The sequence below is a fragment of the Sphaeramia orbicularis genome, chromosome 1, assembly GCF_902148855.1.
Source record: "Sphaeramia orbicularis chromosome 1, fSphaOr1.1, whole genome shotgun sequence".
Lineage (NCBI taxonomy): Eukaryota > Metazoa > Chordata > Actinopteri > Kurtiformes > Apogonidae > Sphaeramia > Sphaeramia orbicularis.
Window position 1 is genome coordinate 39,474,015 of NC_043957.1, and position 25,364 is coordinate 39,499,378.

The following is a 25,364-nucleotide window of genomic DNA, read 5'->3' on the forward strand; positions in this document are numbered from 1 at the left end:
AGCATAGAGAGAAGTGTAGCTTTAGCAGCGTCTCCCAAAACAACTCTCCTGAGTCAGTCAAATATTGAAGCCAGGAAGAAGCGACTGGGCCTGCACAACGAAACAGGAAGAAACCCAATATTAACTTCAAGCTCTAATCTCAGAAAGCCCCAGGAAGATGACACAACACCATCATCTCAATTCTTTCAACAACCTGCCGCATCCCAGCATGTTAAATCCAGATTCTGGTTTCAGGCCCAAAGTCAGGCTGATGTGCAGAGTACAGTTCATCAGTTCGACTGTGTTTCAAAGGATTACAGCTGCCAGTCAAGTCACATTGATCAGAAAAAAGAGGTTTCTCAGTGTGGACAGAGATTAAATCGATTGAAGACATGTCTGGTGGCGCCTCAGACACAGGAGTCCTCCCAACCTGCTTTGAGCCCTTCAGGGCCTGATGTTATTTCACACAAACACCAGGCAGACCCAGAGAAATCACCTGGGCAAAGCAAAAAGCAAAAAGAAGTGAAGCTAACTGACACAGGGACAAATCAAAGTGAAATTTTAGTTCCATCTGACCATCATGGGGTTCCTACAAAGCTACTAGAATATCCCACAGAAAAACGCTTTGTAAGCTGGACACCGTCAGTGGCAGAATGCCCATTTGACACAAACAGCTTTGGCGTCATTTCAAAGGGGGTCTTTGACCTGCATTCACAACCACAGGAGCACAGAGTGTCCGAGAGATCCAAAGAGACAACAACAACAAGCAGCTTTCTGCCAAACCAGCCCAATTACACTCCAGCAGGCAAGGCATTTATCATGGAGGAACCAGAGGACCCCTATTACGTCACTATGTACTGTCCCGGTTCAATATATGTGGGTGAGTACAGAGATATCAAACCACTTAGAAAACTTTAACAGAACTAAGTCAACAAACTCGTCTAAGCTCCCGAGACAGGCATTCTTTCATCTTTTCTTTCTTGTTTTTTTCCTTAATCTACTTAGGTGAGAGTTAAATTATTTTCTATCAAGAGAAAGTAATGGGGGAGGCGGGAACTCAGGAGAATGGGTGGTCAAAGAGGAAAGCAGGGGGATTTAAGCCACAGCGTCTTATCAGTTGAGTAACAGACATGCTGAGGAGAGACGTGACAGCGTTGGTTGGTGGAGTGTATCAAAGTGAGTGGTTCAGAAATACATGCCAAAACAGCTCTCCGCAGAGTAAAGCAAACAACGAAATCATGCAGGAAGGAAAGCAAAGCAAGGACGACAGAATAACAACTCTGAGATAAAGTGTGAGTACTTGTGACACAAATGGACCAAGACTGGCTTATGTTGTCTTTATTATATTTATTTACGCTTTAAATAATAGCTTTACTATCATATCAAAACAACACCTTTAAATACAGCGAGCCCACACAATAAATAATTTCAATACCACATAAGAAAGCTCAAACAAGAAAATAAACCAGCTGTGTACATTTGCCTGTTGAGGATTACAGGCTCTCTGTGAGGCTCTTTATGGTATTTTAGTGCAGCTTTTTCTATCCAGTGACTCTTTAAAGTGAAACAATACCTACTTGAGACTGGTTTGAAAACTGTCTGGTGTTTATTTGTGAAAACATCACAAGGTCCACCGAATGAAATGAAAATTAAACAAAATGAAATAAAATGAAATAGCAAGTAAGTTACACAACCTTGCAAACGTAGAATTGTCCTTGAACAGATGCTGGCTGAACAATGAAGCATTAATACATAATGTATTAACCACTTACATGAATTTGGGTCAGAGATATAATTACAAAAGTATATTTTAAGCACTTTACCTACGATTAGATGATACAATGACACTAATTCTCATGTGTACATCTGTCTTTCTTCAGTGTCAGGTGAAACACTTACCAAAGGCTTTAATATGTGTGGTTTTTTTTTTTTTACTCTTACCTCTGATTTCATGCTGACCAAATATCTTATTGAAATACATTGTTTTGAATGTTAAACCTGTAGATATGTGAGATGCTTGCTTGTTAGCAAGTATTTGTCATTAGCCAACTGTAAATAATAGTTTAAAGCCACAAATGGCCATTAGGTTTTCAAACTCAAGAATCAAATCTGCCTTTCAAGTAGAAATGATTTGACATTATTGTGGTAATTATTTATATCAAAACTTTATTGTTCATACCACCCATCTCTAGCATGACCCACCTACAGCAGTTAACCCATAAAGACCCAGTGTTACTTTTGTGGCAGTTCCAAAATATATATATTTTTCTCTATATTTAACTTTTCTTAAGTGATTTATCACCATTTATTATAATATTATCCTCTGTATTTTGCGGGGGTTTTTTTCCAGTAAAAATTGTGTATTTTCCTGTATTTAATTTACTCATGAAGTAAATGTTCATAAAAGCTCAGATTAAAGTTGAGGGTTATTATATCAGAAACGGAGAAAACTGAAGAAAAAGTGACTTTTTCAGCAAAGATATCAATAACTCAACATAAACCAAGTGTTTCCATCAACTGTCATTGATCAAAATCTATGGGTTTTACTAGTGAATCAATGTTGTAGAAGATGATGGTGTTTCCATGGTAACTATGGAGCCTCTAAGCATCAACATGTCAACATTTTGATAGGATTAGTGGTTCAGAAGTTATTAAACATTTTAGGTCAGTAGATGGTTTTGGTCGGGGTGTCAAACATACGGCCTGGGGGCCAAATCCGGCACACTAAAGGGTCCATTCTGGCCTGTGGGATGAATTTGTGAAATGCAAAAATTACACTGAAAATATTAATCATTTTAGTTCAGGTTCCACATTCAGACCAATTCAATCTCAAGTGGGTCATACCAGTAAAATATGATTATAATAACCTGTAAATAATGACAACTCGAACATTTTCTCTTTGTAAATGTAAACATTTTTATGTAATTTTACTGTATTTATACTAAAACAAACCAACATTTCTCATAAAAAAAGAATAACCTGAACAAGTATGAACCTGAAATGTCTTAAGTGCAATTTTACCAATATTCTGTCTGTTATTAAATGTTTGGTGTATTTGTAGATCCACTTTGATCTGTAAATTATAATGCACATGTGTAAATGATAAACTGAAGCATAAAACTGTTAAAATTGCAGTTATTTTTCTTCAGAAATTTCAGTTATTTACATTGTTTTAAAGGATAGTTTGTAGATGTAAACACTTTTATATTGTAATTTTAGTTTTTTCATTCTAAAACATGGAGAAAAGTTTGGAGTTGACATTGTCTGTATTTTATCATGTTATTATATTACTGGTCCAGCCCACTGCAGATCAAATTTGTCTAAATGTGGCCCCTGAACTAAAATGAGTTTGACACCCCTGGGTTAAACTAACTTCACCAACTACTGTGCAACCTAAAAACTGTGACATATTTGGATGTTGCTAGTTTTCCCTACAGAATAACATATTAGTACTCCTCTTCACGGCTTCATTGTGCACTTTTTGTTTATTTAGAGTTGAACTAGATCTAATTTATCTGAGTATAACGCAATCAAAAACAGTCTATCATGACAGAGGGCACAAGAAGATGTCCCTCTGAGGTAGATATACAGCGCATGCCCACTGCATCTCCCCACTCCCTCTCCTCTCGTCTCCTTGGTAACGGAAAAGGGGGGCCCACGGCCAGAGGGAAGGAGAGAGGAGAGGTACCCGGACTAATCACATGACCGCTCTTCATCTTGTTATCTATCTGTGTTGGATGTATACGGTCAGTTGTCGGACCTAACCCTTCACACAGTCATCCTTCCAATCAAACAGACGTGGGGATCGATTAACCGGGTATCGGTAAGTGTGACACCATCACTCCTGCTGAGCCGAACCGTTAGCAGGCTGATGCTAGCAGCTAACCCGCTAGCCGTGGAGCATTTCACACAGCATGAGTGGAAACAATGGGGACAGACGGTGTGATGGAGCTAACCGACCTTTGTTTTCTGTGCATTAGATCCGTGGCTTTGACTGAAATCCAAAGCCTTGATGCTAATTAGCTTTCTGACAGGAGCAGAGCATCATCAGCTACAGTTCAGTCTTTTCTTAAAATGGGATTTGGTGCAGATTGTAAAACCCAGTTTCTGCTCAAATAACCAGTGATGTGAGAATATGTCCATGTGTGAGGACATGGGGGATACAGAGAGCTGAGATAAGGAGCTGTATGACCACTGAGTGTTGTAAGTGAAAGTGACAGCCTCTTTCTCAGTGACCTGCATGATCTGCATCAAGGGCTGTGGCTCCACACACTTAGAGCATGGCAGCAGGCTGCTCCATGTGGATACCCTGGAGGGCTTACATTATCTGACTCTTGCCTGTTACTGTTACCATCTGCCTCCACCGTTTGCATCTCTTTAAAGGGTTACTTCACCCAAAATACAAAAAAAAAAGATTGTTCTAAACCCGGTTTGCGTTAAGATAAACCACAAGTTTTGTCCAAACTCAGAGAATAAGACTACATTCACACTGCAGATCTTAATGCTCAATTCCTATAATAAGTTAAATGCAAATGCCATCAGATTCGTGTGTGAACAGTCTATGGATGACAAATATTTGAGCTGTGGGCCAAAACCAACCCTAGAAAGGGTTCAATCCGGCCCACACAATGAATTTGTGAAGTCCAAAAACTACACAGAAAACACTGACAGTCAAGGTTGTCACTGATTTGTTTTTTTATCATCAAGTTAAATGCTATGTTTTTCATTTCCAGGTGCCTGTTACTAAATATTTTGTGTATTTGTAGATCCACTGTGATTTGTAAATTGTATTGTCTATGTGTAAAGCATAAGCTGTGGCATGATATTGTTAAAATTGCACTTATTTTTCTTAACAAATTTCAGTTTGTTCAGATTTGTTCAGGTTATTCACATCTTTGGTTAAGGATATTTGATAAATATAAATATTTCCATACTGTAATTTAACTTTTTTGTACTAAAACAAAAACAAAAATTTGGAGTTGTTGTTATTTATAAGTTATTATGCTATTATTTTATTGGTCTAGTCCACTTTGACATCCCTGGTTCACAGCTCTGAAGAGACCCACTTGCACAGAAAAGACCTGACATCACACACAGGACACTGAAATTAATATGGATCTTGCTGGGTCCTGCCTTGTCCACAGACTTGAGATGTCTGTTGCATTTCAATGACAAAAAAGTCAGATGAAATGTGCCATGATCGTTGAGACTGAGGTCACATGGCTAAACATTAGGGCTAGGAATCTTGGGGTACCTCACCATACAATACGCGATACACAACTCACAAGCACGATAATATCTCGATATGACGATACTGTGATTATCGATATATTGCTCTTAATAACCTATGATATATCTGTGTGTTTATAGGGGTGAAACAAAAACAAACAAAACATTTCAGTTTTGTATTTTGTACAAACAGCAATAGTGCAAAAACAATTATATTGTTTTAGTGCAACATAACTGTAAACAGGATTTTTTTTAGGTGTCTGACAAACAGTGACACTATTTTAAACTCATTCAGAAAACACAACATCTCATGTCTCTCAAGTGTGCATGTTTGTCGTATTTTTGTGAGACAGTTCTTACATACAGCAAAGTCCTTATCCAGCTTTGTCCCGTCCACACTATAAAAGTGAGTCCACACTTTTGATTTAAATGATGCAGGTGCATCTTTCAGTTTAAGTTCACTGCTCGAGTCTGTCATATTAGCGCTGTTGTTTGTTTTTTCTTCTTCTATGACTTCGGCGCAATTTTCAACCACTTGTGCGAGGAGTGCCCCCTGGATAACATGTAAAACGGTGACTTGACTCACTAAGGAGGAACAATGAAAGATGTTTATAGCGGCTATATTTTAATAATAATTTCTAAAAAAAACAATACGCAGTGAAAGCCCATCAATAATCCATCGTAAGATTAAATATCACGATAGTTCACCATACCAATATTTTGTCACACTCCTACTAAACATCACATACACTGTAAAAAATGACTGTAGAATTAACACCAAAAAGTTGTAAAATTGCAACATAAAAAATCTGTAAGTGACAATACAATGCAAAGTTGTTTATTTGAAAAGATTTTTGTGTTAATGATTGAATCAAATATAGCTGTAGTTCTTACAGGAAGAGTATGTGAACAAAACCAGATTTGTATGTAGAAATGATGTATTTCTATTGTTTTTAGAAAATAAAACTGTAAATTGAAATACAGTGTGGTGCCGTTTAAATTGCAAGACCATAATGTTGAAATAATGGCATATTTGCTCTTCATATATATATATATATATATATATATATATATATATATATATATATATATATGTATATATATATATATATATATATATATGTGTGTATGTGTGTGTGTATATATATATATATATATATATATAAAAGTAAACATTTAACAATTTAACATTTTAAATTTGTAAATTAATGGGTTGGTAGAGTTGGTAGAGCGGCTCGTCCAATAACCAAAGGGTTGGTGGTTCGAATCCCAGCTCTGACTGTCCATATGTCCAAGTGTCCATGGAAGACACTGAACCCTAAATTGCTCCCAGTTGGACCTGGTGGTTTTGGAAAGTGCTTTGGACACCATGAAGGTGAAGAAAATGTGCTAAATAAGTGCAGTCCATTTACCATTTAAATCCAGTGTTAAATCTGCATGTTTAAAATGTTAAATCTACATGTTTAAAATGTTAAATCTACATGTTACTCCGCAAATATGTTTACAGTTGGATGTGTTTTTTACAGTATTGTTCTGGAAACCACAGCTGACAGTTTTTTTCTGTTAAAACAACAGGATTTTTTTTTTTACAGTGTACATATCCAATTTAGGACCACATATGAAAATGGCCTGGGTCTGACTTGGAAAAAAAAAATCGGATTTATGCTGTTCAGACTGTCATAAAAAATCAGATATGGGTCACATGTGGGCTTAAAAAGTCAGATTTGGGACACGTTTGCTTGCAGTGTGAATGTAGCCTCACTCTCTGAGGCTGGATGCAATGTTATGATGCTTCATCTTTTAAGTGTTGCTATCATGATGAAAATGTTCATATTATTTCATTTTGGTTATTATCAGGGTAAATGTCAAACCATTATTTCTTCTACAAAACAACAATGAACTCCAAAGCACGTTCGTAAAAAATTTCACTTGCCATTGCCATCATGGCTTGGTCAAGTAAGATCAATAAAAACAACTGTATTCCAATGTGTTTCAGCATTTAACACCACATTACCCATTAAAGGCAATGACTGCATGACTGTATTTTAGTGTTTTTACAGGAGAGGGCCTTGGAGTTCATTGTTGTTTCCTAAGTGCATACATGCCCCAATCTAAAAACACCTCAAACAAAACACCTTTTTGGAGTTGAAGAAGCACAAATTTTCCAAGATTGATATTTCTACCATTATTTTTTCCAGTTTAAAGGCTCATTTTTGGGTGTGAGTGTAAGCTAAATGGTTTTAAAGTAACCTATTTATTTAGTCAGGACAGGATGAATACATGCTAAGCAGTGCAACAGCTCACATATTTAGAGGGGTGTCATTCAAAACAATTAGGATGAAATTTTTGTTCATCATCAAAATAACCATGGAACCATCACCCAGCCCTATTTGAAGTTATGTTAATGAGTGCACAATCCAAATTTTTCTTATCTAATACAGATTATATTTGTACCAGTACATAGATGATTGGTTTTCTGCATAATCCAGTAATCTGAATGATAAAATTGTGACAGATTTTAAGTACTAATTGGATCATCAATACCTCAATAAAAACGCATTAACTTAAGTGTTGGTTTTAAATGTGTTCTGTTGTGAAAATTTTATATCCCCTCACATTAAAAAATTGCTAATAATAGTTCAAAGTGAGGCGTTACAATGGTTTCACATGGATAGGTGTGACTGAGATGTGACATGAGAACAGTGCATTTAGTTTATTTTTTTAGCTACATCTGATGAAAGAAACCCCTCCCCCAAACTTTTGGTATGAAGGCATTTGAGTTGCATGAGCTGGAAAAGAAAACAATACAAACAAAACTCAAACCACTGCAAAAGTCAACAGCAAATACCCATCATCACCCAGTTTTGCCCCATGTTAAATTATGTTCACAGTGCTGTTAAAAATATCTTGAATTTAAGTTGAAACCTGCAGAAACTGTGACAGAAATCTAATGTAAATGACATTTATATTATATCAATAATGTTGATAGTTCTCTCTAGTGTCTGAGCAAAGTCATATCTTCTCATTTATTTATATATTTGTTTCGAACAGAAGAAAAAACATCTTCTCAGCCAGTTTGCACTAACTGATAACTGCCATAAATTTATAACTAAGATACTATTATGGTTTGCCCATTTCTGCCTTTGAAAGGTACAGTTACAGGTCTACAATGATTTAATGAATGGTCAGGTCTGATTATCTACAACTGTAAGCATCAGATCCAAAAGCCTTTGATATTTGCTTAATAAGGTCAGTGGGCCAATGTGCAGATGTATTTATAACAGGAGCATCTCTTTTAGGAAACAGTGTCCCCATTAGTGAAGGGATTGAAATCCAAAACTACATTTGTTTCTCAATAGGCGTTCTTGTCTGTTCTTCTGTTCTTGTGATCATGTGAAACATCATCAGTCGGGGCCCAGTTAAAAGTTCGCATAAACAAGATGGAATGCCGGATGTTGTTTATGTCTCCCAGGTTAAACCAAGGATGCACCAGTTGGTGACTTGTGTGGACTCGGCTGGCAAATACCCCAAGATCTAGAGTCAATTTACTCTCAAAGGCAATAGCGGTTTCTGTGACAACTTGCCTACTTCAGAAATGTTTTATTGAGTAGATGACTGTAATGAGATGATGTGATACTATGCCAGAACAAGCGCGAAAGGCAGAATAGCAAGAAAATACAGTAATACAATAGTTGCTAATGGGGATCTTAATAAATGAAATGAAATGAAAAAATACATCTTTATTATCATGATATGGGATTCAATGAAATGTGTTTATCCAGTTCTGAAGAATATACAAAATGTGTAAAAAAAAATATATATATATAAATGACATGTAAATAGTAGTGCAAATATATTGAAATCAAATCGAGTGACATATTGTGGTGGATTGTGGAAATACTTTAGGGAGCTGATGGTGGAAATACAGCAGAGCCAGAGAGGAAAGATCACAAGTACGCAATGGTTCCACTTACAAACAGACTTGCATTCTTAGGAAGTCCGTTCTCTGGAATTTTCTAACCAAGACCATACTTGGCAAACTTGATATTGAGAAATGCCTTACATCTGTGTGGATAGAATTACATCAAAAACATATACTTTTGAAAAGTATGTAGAATGAGTAATGTGAGGAACAGCCTCAGATATCTCTGTATTCTAATTTATTTTCATAACTGTTCTTTTATCCTCCTTTCCCACTTTTCTGTAGACATGTCAGACATAGTTCCTCCAGAAGTGAGACCCAAACCAGCCGTCCCTGCCAAGCCTCCCAATGTGGGGGCACCTTCCCCCTCCAGTCCCTTCCCACCCCAGGGGCCCGGTATCGGAGGAAGTGGCACCTCTGCTCCCCCACCAAGTGGTATCCCGGTTCCCATTGGGAGTCACGGCCCAAGCCACGCTGGCAGCCATGGTGTGGGTCACGGTTTGGGCCACAGTGCAGGCCACGGTGGAGGACACTCTGCTGCCCATAGTGGAGGCCATGGTCAGAGTGGCACCCACAGCTCCACCGGTGGATCCACTCTGCTCGGGTACATCGGCATTGACACTATCATTGAACAGATGAGGAAGAAGACCATGAAGACTGGCTTTGACTTTAATATCATGGTTGTAGGTAAGAACCATGTGAATTAGATGAACAATGAATACTATATATGCTTTCTCTATGAGTGGTGTTGTTTGTAGGAAAAACCCACTTCACTTTTTCTTGTGTCTTGTTTGTCACATTTTTCTCTTTTTGTCCTCTTGTCTCAGGACACAGTGGGCTGGGAAAGTCCACACTGGTGAACACTCTGTTCAAGTCCCAGGTGAGCAGAAGGAGTGCAGGATGGGCCCGCGATGAGAAGATCCCCAAAACGGTGGAGATCAAATCAGTGTCTCATGGTAAGTACAAGGAGAGAGAGAAGCTGCTCTTACCTCTGAGACAGACATTTATAGCTGTATAATTAGACAGAGGAGATGAACGATCTTTGACTTCATTCTACTGAGCCTACAGTACATCGTAGGAGCCGCTGGAGAGGCTGTCGTTTATTTTATCTGCCAACTTCTGAACATCTGGAGGAGCTGAAAAGGAGTGAGGGGTGAAAGTCACCTAGCTAAGGTTACTTACTGAAAACACTGGTCAGCCTGCTAGCCAAAAAAATGTGAAGTTAAACGTCAAGTAATTTAGCTGTGATAAATATTATATACAGTTATGTAGTTGATTACTACAGTCATTAGCAGGCTAACTGACAGACCTTACGTTACAGGACTGTATTGAGGTTAACATTAGCTTATGTTGCTAAGTCATGCTAAAAGGATATCATGGTAGCAAAGATCCCCCACATATATCATTTATTTAACCAGGTAACATCCTCATTGACATTGAAAATCTCTTTTCTAAGAGTGACCTGACCAAAGATGGGGCAGTGTAGGCTTTGCCACTGATATGAAATTGTGTGGTTCATGTCTCCTATTCTTGTATGCTCAGAAAGGTTAAACTAATGAGTAGATACTATATAAAGTTTGATTAATAAGGGCTAAATATTGTAGCGGTGCAACAATAAATCGATCCAAATCAATTCTTAAAAGAGTTGGCAACAAATTCGGCAGTTGATTTGTTGGGTCTTGAGCATGTTAGTATTGAGGCTCGTTGTGTAGTGTAGGAAAACACAGAGCAGCATGGCTGAGACTTTGGATGCCGGGCCAGATTTTTAAAGCTTTACATTATATTCCCGATAGCCACCCCAGCCCGTTTGTCTGAAATGTACTGTGCCGTTAATGTTACAAAACTTCATTATGGAGAAAAAAATGGCCAAAATCCCACGGTGCACTACATTTTGGGCAAACACGGCTGTCGTGGCCACGGGGAAGATAAAACTAGCTTAAGATAGCCTATATGTTGTGATTACTTTAGCCCGTTTGCTAGTTACACACTGTTGTCATAATTGTAATGTTTTCATCCATCTCTGTTTATCAGGCCACCAGACTAAGGTTACCTACTGGAGCTGGTTGAAGACTACAGCTTGCTAGTCTCTAGCCATAACAAGTCTAGGTAGCGGGCTAGTGCTCACTAACTATACTCAAAGCCATTGTGGGGATGTAATCATTAGTGACCTTTCTGTAGCCTATATTGCTTTTGGTTCAATACCGATCTTTAAGATTTGAGTCTTTTGTGTTTATCTGATGAATCGATTAGTTATTAAAATAATCTACAGATTAATCGATTATGAAAATTGTCATTAGTTGCAGCCCTAAAATACTGTAATAAAATGATTTTTGCTGGTAACTAATATTTTATCATTATCAATACCTCCTCTAGATTTGTGCTTCAAGATCTTGCAAGAGTTTGTTGTTGTGACAGAGACAGGCCTCAATCTTAGTCCATCATCACTTTATCTGTTCATCTTGAAAATGTCAGAATGTTGTTTTAATACCAGGATGGTTAGAAGACTTGTGGCTTGTGGAAAATAGGTCTAACATTTATTAGGGAATCAATGGAAATCTGAAAGTGCTGTCCACTTCTGTCATTGGAATGGAATAATCTTCTAAAGGGGCAGGACAATGGAAAGCCAAATGTGACACTGATTTGAGAAATCACTCTCCAGTGACCTGTCTGATTCTTAAGGGTTTTCTGCTTTTTGGCTGCTCCATTTAGGGGTCACCACAGCAAATCATCTGCTTCCATTTGACGCTGTCTCCTGCATCGTCTTCTTTCACATCGACTACCTGTATGCCCTCCTTCACCACGTCCATAAACCTCCTCTGTGATCTTCCTCTTTTCCTCCTGCCTGGTAGCTCCATCTTCATCGCTCTTCTACCAGTGTATTCACCTTGTTCCCAAAATGTCCAACCTCAGCCGTCCCTCTGATAGGCTATGTTCCTAATCCTGTCCATCCTTACCACTTCCAAAGAAAATCTCAACATCTTTAAGGGTCTTTAATGATTTTGACTTGTTTGACAAAATTCATTGACACCTCGGTGGACTTCCAAACCACAACCACAGTAGAGCTGTGTGTGAGGAAGAAAACATTTGACTCGATAAATAGAAGCTTTTTATAAGCCACTGCTGACGTCCGAGCACTGAACTGTTATTAATGTAATAGTAATTCAGCACAAGACAACAGCACACTTTTACCGTAGAACATTCATTCTCAAAGACCATACTTTTTACAAGATGTCAAATCTAACATGAAAGTTTTTGCATATTGTGTAAAAATGAAAAATTAAGAGCCTGTAAACTCCATTTAAATGCATTTACTTGGTGTTATAAAGCATTTAATATGTATATTAGTTCAATAGCATGTGTGAACCAAGGCTGTGTGTGTGTGTGTGTGTGTGTGTGTGTGAGTGTGTGTGTGAGAGAGAGAGAGAGAGAGAGAGAGAGAAATGGCTAGTTTAACATAATAAAATAAACAAAATAAACATCAAGGTCACTTAGAAATGGCAGGAAGGACATTCATTTATGCTTTTATAAATAAGTTCAATTGAGAGTCAGATGATGATGGTTTGTCAGTCTTTGTCCCCAGAAAAAAAAATTGGGAAACATATCTAAGAGAGTCCAAATAGAGATGAATAAAACCTGAAAGACTCCTGGAAAAAAGATTCACTTAGTAGTTTTAGAGAGAAGTTTTGTGAATGGAGTGAATTTGAGCCAGTGCATCTCATCACACTTTAAGGTTCTTCTGCATCAGCTTGAATTCCAAGCTCTGTTTGTGTCCCACTGGCCATAAATAGGCCACATTTCCTACTGGATAAACAGCTTTGGAATCATTACATGTATCTTATACAGGATTTGTGGGGCTGCGGAGGTAGTGGGTCTAAAATAACAACATAAGTTGCCTCTCTAAAAGTGAATAAACAGATGGCAGACAGACTGACAGCTAGCATGTTATGGAATACATGACGAGATTTGATGATTACCCTGGATGTGAGCTTGTGCTGAAAATTTATATTCAGGTACTAGTGTGGTACAGTTGACCACAGTGTATGATACTGTACTGTTGGGTGTTGGGATTTGTATATGTACATAGGATCCGCTGAAATATAATCTGGTTGTAAATCTCACACTTTAGATATCAGAGCAGTCTGCATTCAGGCAAAACAAAATCAAAATGAAAATAAGGGCAAAAGATCCAAAAAGGCAGGAAAGAGGGCCAATAAAGAGGCCATGTATTCCCTTAGTCTCCAACATGTTTCTCTCATTTGCATCTTTTCCTTGCACCTTACCTCCCTGTTTGGCTACAAGTAAAAGATGTATGGAGAGAGGAACTGAAGAAATATATTTTGGAGAAATGAGATGTCGTTTCCTCTGAGTCCTCATCTGAAGCAACATCTGTTTTTGATGATGACTTCACAGCCAATCAGCTGTCAGTTGGCTTCAAACTGCTCTGCAAAGAAGCTTTATGGTTTTGAAATTGGATTTCTGCTCATAAACTCTGTCCAGTTTGTTAATTATATCTGGATTTGACAGTCATTTAACTTAAAACTACCTTCTGTACTGATACTGTATATAAATATAATTCACTGCTAAGGTACATGATCCATTTTAACACAAGCAGTTTCTTTTTTGCATTAAAGCTGTTGGGTAAAAATTCATAATTATAAAACTATGATTACAGTGTTCATCTTTTTCAGGCTGGAAATCATTTTATTAGAAAAGGTGTAAATTCTATTCATCACAGAGGAAATTTTTCATGGTCCTATTTTCCAATCAGTCCACCAGTTTGACTGTTTTTTAACTAGATGACGAATCGCAGGTTGGTGTCATCTGTTTTTGTCTGTCCTCTCTTATATTAAACATGAGTGATGCTGTGATGCAGTTTCAGACCAGTCTGATCAGTTGTAGTGTCCAGTCAGTAACAGATTTCCAATAAATCACAGGCTGAGCTTGTAAAAGATGTTGGACCAGAGAATTTCTGGCTTGACATGAAGATCCAGGATTTGTGATCAAATAAGGGAACTAGGCTGCACCCACACATTATACATGGGGAGCTGATGGGTGGATTGGAAGCCTGAATGGCTTTAGTCCATATAGGTGCGTCATTTCCAGGGTTTTGGTTTGTTAATGCTGGCTCACTGACATCTCTCTCTGGGACACCTAAATGGAACACATCCATCATTAATGTCGTTAGGGTCTTCTGGATTTTCCTGCTGATACAAGCCAAAATGTCTGCAGTGAAAAAGGTCTCTAACAGGCTCTTAAATAACAGCGAGGACTAACTGACAGACTGACAACAGAGAAAATAAATGTCAGAGTCTGGATGTCACCTGGTAAACACAAGCAAGTGTAAGATGCGTCCAGGAGGCTGCCATGTGTTTACCAAATGTCTGAGAGATTCTTAATTATTGTCAGCTGCTGTGTAATGACTCATCTGCTTCCATATAACATGTCAGATGGTCCTGTTTTATATTTATGTGTAGTAAGTTCCAGTAGCTCTTTTATGACTACAACTGGGGAGGTCGTTATAAGTAGTCATCAGTCAGCACATATTGTACTTGGAGTTATTACTTCCCTCCAAACCTCAGCTACTACATGACAAAGATTCAGAAATAACAAGAGTCATACTCTATGAGGTCTGAGTTCTATGAAAAGTCCTGATTTTTCCAGCACTATGTCAGCGCCACAGCCTTTACATGACTAATCCAGCTTATCTGTACACTGTATATCAAGTCAAGTCAACTTTATTTATAAAGCACTTTGAAAACAACACAGTTGCCCAAAGTGCCGTACAGAGACATAAAAACAAATAAAACACCTAAAACAATTTATAAAAACTAGAAAAGCACTCGGAGAGTGCAGACCTCCGCCAAAGCAGATTAGTCCCCCTCCCCCATCACCACCAAAATTTAATCATTTGTTCCTTGTGCCAGTATCAACATTTCCTGAAAATTTCATCAAAATCCTTCCATAACTTAAATTTCATGAAAATCTGTCGATAACTTTTTGAGTTATCTTGCTAACAGACAAACAAATAGACAAACCCAGATGAAAACATAACCTCTGTCGTTCCTTGGCAGAGGTAGCAATAAAAGTGATGAAAGCCAACCTCTCACACTGAGTTAAAAGCCAAAGAGAAAAAATATGTTTTAAGAGAGGATTCAAAAATAGAAATTGAGTCGTCTTGCCTGATGTGCACAGGTTGTGCATTCCACAGTTTGGGATATGTATGTGGGTCAATGATGCAATGTCTGCATTTTGTGATGGACTGCATTTGAGTTCTAAAAATGTTTACATGCATAAAAAGATACCATATACAGTGTATTCCCATACATCTACTCACCTTAAACGGCCTAAAACTTTCTGTGAGTTGACATACTTGTCTACAAACTAAACTCAGATTTTAATATGGAGATTATTTTAGTTTCAGATGAAAAGGTCGCCACTATAGCCTCCCAGACAAAACCACAATTTAGAGCTGTGTTTCCATAGTAACGATCAATATCGCCTGCTGACAAATATCTCAAAGAGGTAAACACAGCTCAGTTTGTGGTTTGCTAACAATATTGTAAAGCCACTGATCAAAGTTGTTTCACACATCGCTTACTTTTCATGGTTCTCAAACATTCATGTTATTGGTAAATTCCACCACAGCGCACAGTGCGGCAGCGGTAAACAGACCTGAGCAGTTTCAGGCTGTTGCTCAGTCAGCCATGATGTTGTTTTAAGAAACAGTTCTAATTAAACTGTAGCAAATGAGTGTATTTTAAACGCAGTATGTGCTGCAATGAAGGATGTCTGACTGCAGCTCCCCAAATGATTCTATCAATGGCACATTTTAATATGGCTGCAGACTTCAGTATGTCGCAACATTTACTGTGCCCTTCATAACATCTGGAACTGGAAACTGCTCTGCAACATGGTGAGCTGAATATATCTTTGACAGTTTATAGTAGCACACCACCCTTGGACTGAGTAAAGTGGTTGGCTGCTTCAGTGTACACCATGATGTAGACATTGCCAGGGGCTTGACACTGACATCCCATTATTATGCTGTTGCCGGCTGAGAGAAACACTCTGCCACACAGCAGAAGTGATGGATCTCACAGTGAAAATATACAAATACTATCTATACTTTGTGCTATGTTTGTAATGCAGTACAATCTGTTGAAAGTCCAGTCTTGAATGTAAATATACTGTATGTCAGATCAACCTACGGCTAGTATGACTTATTGAGTGTGTTTTCTGTGTGTGTCATTCCAGTCATTGAGGAGGGTGGTGTGAAGATGAAGCTGACACTTGTAGACACTCCAGGCTTTGGTGACCAAATCAATAATGACAACTGGTGAGTTCTGCCATTACTGAATTATTCAAACACATTGTTACTGCTCTATCTTAAAAGAAATGGACAACTTCCAATATGTGTTTCTCTTTAAGATAATCTTTTCTTTTCTGTCTGCAGCTGGGAGCCCATTTCCAAGTTCATCAATGAGCAGTATGAGAAGTTTCTAAAGGAGGAGGTCAACATAACCAGAAAGAAGCGAATCCCTGATACCAGGGTGCACTGCTGTCTCTATTTCATTTCCCCAACGGGACACTCGTGAGTGTTTTAAAACTAGATATCAGGGCTGACCTTCATATGAAGATGCTTTAAAAGGAGTGATATTTTGCTTTTTTTAAATGGAATTATGCATTTTAAAACATTTCCTTGTGGTCTACATAAACTGTAAATGCTATGCTTGGGTCTGAATTCTTCATTAATTAAACTCCACAGGTCCATCTTCAACCCTATTTCTGAGTAACGACACCAGAAAGGTCGTTTTGAGTGCTGGCCCTTTAAATGCAAATGAGCCACTTTACACCCCACCCCCTCCAGGTTGTTGACTGTGCTTTCTGTCCTGTTCAGCCGCTTGTGTTTGTCAACACAACCAACAACTGAAAATTATTAGGTAATCGGCTCAAAGTTCGGACATATTTTCAGTATGGACTACAACCGCTGCTGCTGACAAACAATTATGGTGTACTCAGAGAAATGTTTGTCGGAAGTCTTGACCTTATATGTGCAAATGTGGTGATGTAACTAGTTATAGATGTAAGAAATTAAGCAGAAATTAAAACAGGTTGTAGAAATCCACTCGATTTTTGCCGGAAGGAATATAAAGATAGCTTTGCAGCACCTGGAGGTTTCAAATTCAAATATTTTGAACTATTAGGGTCCAAATACACAAATAAATGTACCAAAGACTAATAAAAGTGGGTTTAGCAAAATATGACCCCTTTAAGTAATCCACTATCCACCTTCATACACATACATATATTCACTGTGTTACCTTTTCTCCAAAAAAAAAAAAAAAAACATTTCACATTTCTGAAGCTTGAAATCTCTGAGCTACTTAATATTACAGACACTCATCTCCTTCTCCTTTAAACACCTCACAATTAGCTCCTGCTGACAACTGTGAAATTGCTCCTTAATGGATAAACGGTTCCAGTGTTTAGTGTATTACAGCTAGTGCATCCCATCCTTCTTAACCAGGGTAATTGTGACCGACAGGATGTTTTTGTGTGGAGGTAAACAAGAACTTACCACAGCCATTGTCCAATGATGAGCTTACTTTTCAAAAGCAATGACGTTGTAGATCTTTTCTAATTGCTACAGGGCTAGGGAAGGTAATGAGATGTATGAAATGTGACAAATAAAATCCCAGTGCTTCTCTTTGCCATTTGTCATCCTGATCGTCTTTTCCCTGTTACATATGAGCCTCACCCTGCTTCTAAATTAAGCTACGTATTCACTATTGTTTCTCTCTCTGTCTCTGGGTTTCAGTCTTCGGCAGCTAGACATCGAGTTCATGAAGCGCCTAAGTCACTCTGTCAACATTATTCCTATTATTGCCAAAGCAGACACAATGACCACTGAGGAGAGACAGGAGTTCAAACAAAGGGTGAGTTTTAGTTATGAATACACAACACCCAGACAATACAGGGCGCCTGAAAATGTCACAGAAACCACAGAGTTGGAAACATAGCAACAGAGACATTTCAGGTATTTATTTTTCATATTTCAGGCATTTCTGTGTGGAAAAAGGGAATCAAAATGTGAACCCTCCTCCTTTTTGCATCTATGCATGGCAGTGTTACCACAATTATTCTTTCCAATTTCTCTTTTGATTACAATATTTATCATTTCCAGATACAGAGAAACAGACTGATTATCTGATATGCAGAAGACCATTCACTTAGAACATTCCTATTTTTTGTGCAGCTCAAACCTGATTTAGTCCCATTTCAACTCTGATTTTTTTTTTTTTTTGTCAACTTGCCAGGCACATTTTTCTTGATTGGTCCTTTTAACAACCTGTTCAGTAGAGTCTGGGGGGCTGCTGCCGGCACCCAAATGGAGTGGATTTTGTCTCTTCATCAAGATGTGCGCAAAATTAAAATAGAAGTCAACATTTAAGAGAAACTAGGAATATAAATTGGTGTAGTACTACTTGTCTGGGGTGGCAGAATGGAATAGGGTTCACATTTTTATCCCCCCTCATTGCATTAACTGGATCTCATTTTTTAATGGCGACACCTATGCGTACTTTCTAAATAATGCATGTTGTTTCATTCCTCCAAATTTGACATTTTGGAAAAACTGTTTCACTTGTTCTGGTTTTTTTGGGATGCCCTGTTGATAGATAGAACTGCATCATGTGTATGTTGAGGAATGTGAAATAATAAAGATTTCTTTGGTGGAGATTACCGTTCTTTAATGCAGTGGTTCTCAAATCTGGTCCTCGAGGACTAGTATCATGCATGTTTTAGATCAGGGGTGTCAAACTCAGATCCTCGAGGGCCGGTATCCTGCATGTTTTAGATGTTTCCCTCTTCCATCACACCTGGAAGCCATTACATCGTTATCAGGCTTCTGCAGAGTATGATGATGAGCTGATCATTAATTGAACCAGGTGTGGAAGGAAGAGGGAAATATCTAAAACATGCAGGATACCGGCCCTCGAGGACCGAGTTTGACACCTGTGTTTTAGATGTATCGCTCTCCCAATATGCTTGATTCAAATGATAAGCCTATCATCAAGCTCTGCAGAAACCTGATAACGACCGTCAGGTGGACTGGAAGAGGGAAACATCTAAAACAGGGGTGCCCAATCCTGGTCCTCCAGAGCTGTGCATGTTTTAGATGTTTCCCTGTTCCAGCACACCTGACGGTCATTATCAGGCTTCTGCAGAGCTTGATGATAGGCTTATTATTTGAATCAGGTGTGTTGGAAGAGAGATACATCTAAAACATGCAGGATAGTAATAATAATGGATTGGATTTATATAGTGCTTTTCTAGACACCCAAAGTGCTTTACATTATTAACCCATTATTCATTCGCTCTCACATTCACACTCTGGTGGTGGCAAACTATATTTGTAGCCACAGCTGCCGTGGGGCAGACTGACAGAAGTGTGGCTGCCAATTTGCACCTACGGCCCCTCTGACCACCACCAAACATTCATACACCAGTGTGGGTGGCACTGGAGGTAGGGAGGGTGAAGTGTCTTGCCCAAGGACACAATGGACTGACTAGGACAGAGCGGGATTCAAACCACCAACCCTTTGGTTATTAGACAACCCGCTCTACCATCTGAGCCACAGCCCCCCCGTAGCTCTTGAGGGCCAGGATTGGACACCCCTGATCTAAAATATGCAGGATAGTGGCTCTTGAGGACCAGAATTGGACACCCCTGTTTTAGATATTTCCCTCTTCCAGTACGCCTGGTTCAATTACTGATCAACTCACCATCATGCTCTGCAGAAGCCTGATAATGATGTAATGACTTCCAGGTGTGCTGGAAGAGGGAAACATCTAAAACAGGGGTCACCAACCCTGGTCCTCGGGGGCTACTATCCTGCATGTTTTAGATGTAGCCCTCTTCCAACCCACCTGATTCAAATGATAGGCCTATCATCAGGCTCTGCAGAAGCCTGATAATGACTGTCAGGTGTGCTGGGAGAGGGATACATCTAAAACATGCAGGATAGTAGCCCTCGAGGACCAGGATTGGTGACCCCTTATCTAAAACATGCAGGATACTGGTCCTTGAGAACCGGATTTGAGAACCACTACTTTAATGCACCATTCTATTTGCACACACAAAAAAAAATCTACTTTTATTCTGAATATGGCTGTATTGTTAAAGACTTATGCATGTAATTTAAACTCTATATACTTTCTACTGATGACAACTTTGGCCACAGTTATAGTTGTAGCTTTCCAGTGAAATCAATCTACATCAGGGGTGTCCAGTCCCGGTCCTCGAGAGCTACTAGCCAGTATGTTTTAGATGTATCCCTCTTCCAACACACCTGATTCAAATGATAAGCCTTTCATTAAGCTCTGCAGAAGCCTAATTAACGACCATCAGGTGTGCTGGAAGAGGGAAACATCTACTACATACAGGATAGTGGATCTCAAGGACCAGGACTGGATACCCCTGATCTAGATATACATGTTTTTTATTGATGATTTGTTTTATTTTTTTTCCTTTTATCTTTTTCCTCTTCTTTTTGTGTCTTTTGTTTGTTTTTTGTTTTTTTGTTGTTTTTTTTATTAATTTGTCACTCTGTTGTGGTTGTTTTTTTTTGTGTGGTGTATGTTGAGATCCCCTCAAAAACAAGATAGTACATGTCAAGGAGTTTGTCCTAATGAATAAAATAGAATAAATAAATAAATATGGGATATGCTGTGACAGCTCTTACCTGTTGTGGCAAAGTCCTCTCCATTATCGATGAATGTAGTAGTAGAATTTGTATATATAGAAAGAGATTGGTGCCTATTACATTGTCCTGTATTATATTGTACTTTTGTCTGTGTTTTATTAAGGCTTTGGATTTTTTGTGACATTTCCTTTCTTTTCTAGACAGCTTTTGTTATTAGGCTGCCTTTCAAAGTCAGCTCAGATAAAAATTAGTCCATTAACTGTTTCTTATGTAGATGAGTTGTGTCCCTTTAAAATGAAGCACTAAATGAAATGAAATGGTAGAAATAGATGCCCAAAAGCAGGAGATACACATTACTTTTGCATGGTATGACAGAGGATATCCATGTTTTGTTTTGTTTTTTATATGTAAATATATTTCAAAGCTGACTTTTTTAAAAAGGTATCTGAAGAGAAATGTCTGCCACTACATAAAAACAGGAATATTAGTGTAATATTAAATTTCAGTAGCCATTAGTCATCAGCACCTTATTAGGAATACTGTCATTTCCATAATAATAGTAATAATAATTGTGCACAACAACATAGTCACTGTTGATATTGGAAAAATGCTGGTTATGAAATCAGTAATCTCTTTTTTTCTGTATTTGCTTTGTGCTGCAGGTTAGGAAGGAGCTAGAGATGAGTGGCATAGAGTTTTACCCACAGAAAGAGTTTGATGATGACATGGAGGATAAAAGTGACAATGACAAGATCCGAGTAAGTGTTGCTGTTATCAACTTTCACATGCATTTCCCTTTATATATGTTTGTGTATAATATCCCTTTCCTCAAGACTTAAAGTATGTCCTGCTACACATTTTCATCCTGCTCAACCCCCCCCCCCCCCCAAAAAAAAAAAAAACATAAATAATACATCTGCTTTCCTCTCATATATACACCACTCTTTGTCTAAGCTGAATGTCAGGGCACTGGGGCATGTAGTGAATTTGTTCCATCTCATAAACTGTACCCGGCACTCCTCCATACACCAATCCTTGTTGAAATGTCTGTGTACATAGGAAGCGATGCCCTTTGCTGTGGTTGGCAGCGACAAAGAGTACCAAGTGAATGGCAAACGAGTTCTGGGGAGGAAGACAGCATGGGGAGTCGTTGAAGGTTGGTGGCCTGGCTTGTTGCCTTGGAGATGGTGTCTGTGGTTTCTCACAGAATGGAAACAAAAGACTTAATTAATTATATCGTTCTTGTTTTTTTGTCACAGTTGAAAATCCCAACCACTGTGAGTTTGCTCAGCTGAGAGACTTCTTGATCAGGTAAAATAATATTTTCTTATTCTTAACAGACTAAAACAAATTGATTTTAGAAGCGATTTTAAACCTCAAGGAGTGTAATGTTGCTACTGTATTCAGACTTGTACAACTTTATGATTTTGTGAATGTGTTGACGATTGGGGAATTTTACATTAATCAAACACATTCTATTATTAAGAAGCGAAGGGAATTTGAATTTAAAAGGGTAGGACAAGTGAGCGGGAATGTAAAATGCAGATGTGTTTCTGTTTTTGGAGTCAAACTATAATGAGTTGAAATTGTGTTTAGCTCTGTTGAGTCTAAAAAGCCTTAAAATGTAAAATACTCAAGGATTATAATGCAAAAGGATTTAAACAGAACACAATTAAGGGGTGTAATTTAATGTAGACTTATTTATTTATTTTATTTCTTTGCTATTGTTGGTATTCTGGGTAATTCAATGGATGGGAAGAGGGTAAGCAAAAATATGCCTTTAGCTTCAGCTTACACTGTTTTGTGAGAAAAAGTATCTATGAAATGATCTTCTGTATATGTATGTGACTGAAATAAAATTATTTATTATAGTAAGTGTGTGACTGTCAACAGCAAAAAGTATAAAAAGAAGCAAAAAAGACAAAAAAAAAAACCTCTGAAAATGCTATAGTAAAGTTTATTTATCATATCTGTAATTGTTATGTATCTTTATCAGGTCTCACCTTCAGGATTTGAAGGAGGTCACTCACAACATTCATTATGAAACGTATCGTGCCAAGAGACTGAACGAGAACGGAGGTCTGCACCCCATATCCTCCAGCGACACCCAAGAAAGCAACCTGTAGTCAATGAGGGGGAACAGCACAGACAAAGAGAGAGTAAAACACGGTGCAATGAAGCTGATAAATGAAATAACAGTCTATTAGCTTTGCTGTCAGCACAGCATCGCTGCATGCTAGGAAAATATTTGAACCTGTATAAATCAGTGTCATTTTAACCATATCATTGTTGTACAACTCTAGACACCACTTGTCGTTTCCTCCACTTTCTTCCCTTACAGCATCACCATATATCAAACCTCTCTGATTTGAGTTTACCCTAGAAATATTAAGGCAGCCCCACCTACACAGTCAGTGCCATTATAAAATGAACGTTTAGACTTCTGCCGTTGCTGTCTTTGCTCACTGTCCAGGTAGTTTGAGCTGAAGTGCCACATGATGTTTTCAAATTGTACTGCAACTGATGTCTGAATTAAGACAATGAAATGCTTTGCTCCACTTACTAAAAGCCAAAGTCGACTGCCGAAGTGATGCACACGTCAGCTCTGCAGATGATGCTGTATAAATTACTTTCTTAAAATTCTCAGCAGCAACTGTTCATTTGGAGGAAGGCTCCCCACGGCTTTACTGTCAGCAGTGCTTTGCAAACATTACAAGCTGTACTGTCTTCTTTTATTCTCATGCAGAAAACAAATGACATTTCTCTAATGCTTCCTCTCCGTTTTTAATTTTAGAATAGTTTGAGACCTGCTTACTAAAATGAGAGACAGCTGCAACATCAGTCACAAATGAAATGCAGTTCTGTGGGCGGCAGCGTGTGAGCAATTACAGAGTCTACGGGGTGCGCGACAGCGCACACTGCAGATTTTGGGATTCCATGATTCACCATAATAGCACAAACACGGGCTGAAGAGTCACTCAACATGGCTTGATATGCAGCTGAGGGTGTAGATGAGAAGAATTTAGTCCAGTGCATGTGCTATCTGTCTTGCATTTGCTGATTAAGCTTTCTGCATTAGAAAAAGGATCAGTTTTTGTTAAACACTACTTATGTTTTCTGGATAAAAAGTGATACAGTGAACAGTCCTACCTGATAAAATGCCCATTTTAAGCTGATCTGAAAGGGTATTTCCAGTAATGCTGCTTTAGTTAATACTCACCCTGGTTGATTTAATGCAGTTTGTTCTCATTGGCTGCAGTTAAATTGAAATAGGCTAAAACAGTAAAATATCTTTTCTTAGTTTAATGTCTCGTGCCATGTAAAGTGTTTGTAAACATATCAGAGCTGTGATGTGACGGCCATTGTTATTGCCAAGACCAACATTGAGTTAATTATGAGTTAAGATTAACTTCCCCCTGTTGACCACTAGGTGGCAGCACTCTACAATGTTAAAGTAAAGGGTCGATTGAATATGAACAAAAGAAGCTCCCCTCAGACATTCCACATGGTCAGGATTCATTTAGACTTTTTCCCCCTTGTTTCTACTTACTTTGGTTCTTAAAAGTTTGCACATTTAGGGGTCAGCCACAGCAAAAAACATTTATTATCTCCAGTCATGTTGTACAAGACATTTTGATAACTACTTAAATCATATCCTCTCTTCAAACTTGTGTAGTTACTCCAAAAAGCATCTGAGTACTTAGATGTAAACATGTTTGCCAAGTTTTCTTCAGGAACTCAACATGCATACTCCTCTGCCATCTACTGTTTGCATTAGAGCACAAATATGCCAAATTTACAAGTAGTTCAATCTTTCAGTATCCATCTTTTTTTTTTTGTGTTAAATTCTGTTACACAATCATTTACTTTTGTGAGTTTGATATGAGATGTGATGTGTGCAATGAAGTAACTCTAGTTATCTGTGGTTTAGTGCTGTCCAAGGATTTCAAGCAGAAATATGAAACAGTATTGCAAAACTTTCTCTGTTTCTACTCGTGGTCATGTGTGCATGCTTGTATCCATGTTGCCTGTTTGCTTCCAGTCAGTGTACACATCATTAGATCTTTACGTCAACTTATCAACTCTGAATGTGTGATGTGTACATTAAACTCATGGGATAAAGACCTGCTTTTTGGAACCTGTATCTGAACTCACAGACCACTCAGTATGATTTCACTGTATAACTTAAATTAAATAACCACCTTTAAAAAAAGCTGTTACACATTGAGATATAATTTCCTGTGTTACATTGAGTTGTTTGTACATTAATGTATTATTTATTGTAATTTATTCTTTATTTAATAAAGGCACATTTCCATGTTTTTGAAAGTGCTTTTGTCATTAATGTCTCACAATTATTTAAAACCAAAAAGGCACTTAGAGAGCACAAAGCTCCACCAAGGTCAATATTCTATTCACCTTCATCTATGATATTTGTAAAACACAAAGTATGACTTTTGTTTTTCACCTTTGGGTCAGTTGAACTCCATGGTTCTGGGACTCTATTTAAATCTATTTAAAATATCTAT

At 38.1% G+C, this 25,364-nt stretch overlaps 1 protein-coding gene across 2 annotated transcripts; it reads left to right on the forward strand.

Annotated features, from left to right (window-relative positions):
- The first annotated feature begins 1,117 nt into the window (after positions 1 to 1,117).
- Positions 1,118 to 25,157, forward strand: septin3 (septin 3). 2 transcript variants are annotated; one of them, XM_030148075.1, is made up of 10 exons: positions 1,118 to 1,271; positions 9,416 to 9,817; positions 9,958 to 10,086; positions 16,385 to 16,466; positions 16,584 to 16,721; positions 17,949 to 18,066; positions 21,498 to 21,593; positions 21,895 to 21,991; positions 22,095 to 22,146; positions 22,832 to 25,157. In XM_030148075.1, exons 2-10 carry the CDS (start codon positions 9,418 to 9,420, stop codon positions 22,959 to 22,961), a joined length of 1,242 nt encoding a protein of 413 aa, XP_030003935.1. In that variant the 5' UTR covers positions 1,118 to 1,271; positions 9,416 to 9,417; the 3' UTR covers positions 22,962 to 25,157. The 2 variants fall into 2 exon arrangements, with proteins under 2 accessions (XP_030003935.1, XP_030003928.1); XM_030148068.1 differs by lacking the exon at positions 1,118 to 1,271 and adding an exon at positions 3,614 to 3,802.
- The last annotated feature ends 207 nt before the right edge of the window (positions 25,158 to 25,364 follow it).

What these genes read in the sequence shown, in the direction of transcription:
- septin3 (XM_030148075.1), top strand. Translation starts at nt 9,418, where the DNA reads ATGTCAGACATAGTTCCTCCAGAAGTGAGACCCAAACCAGCCGTCCCT. An exon ending in CTTTAATATCATGGTTGTAG is followed by an intron (nt 9,818 to 9,957) that starts GTAAGAACCATG and finishes CTCTTGTCTCAG; the next exon opens with GACACAGTGGGCTGGGAAAG. An exon ending in ATTTCCCCAACGGGACACTC is followed by an intron (nt 16,722 to 17,948) that starts GTGAGTGTTTTA and finishes TCTGGGTTTCAG; the next exon opens with TCTTCGGCAGCTAGACATCG.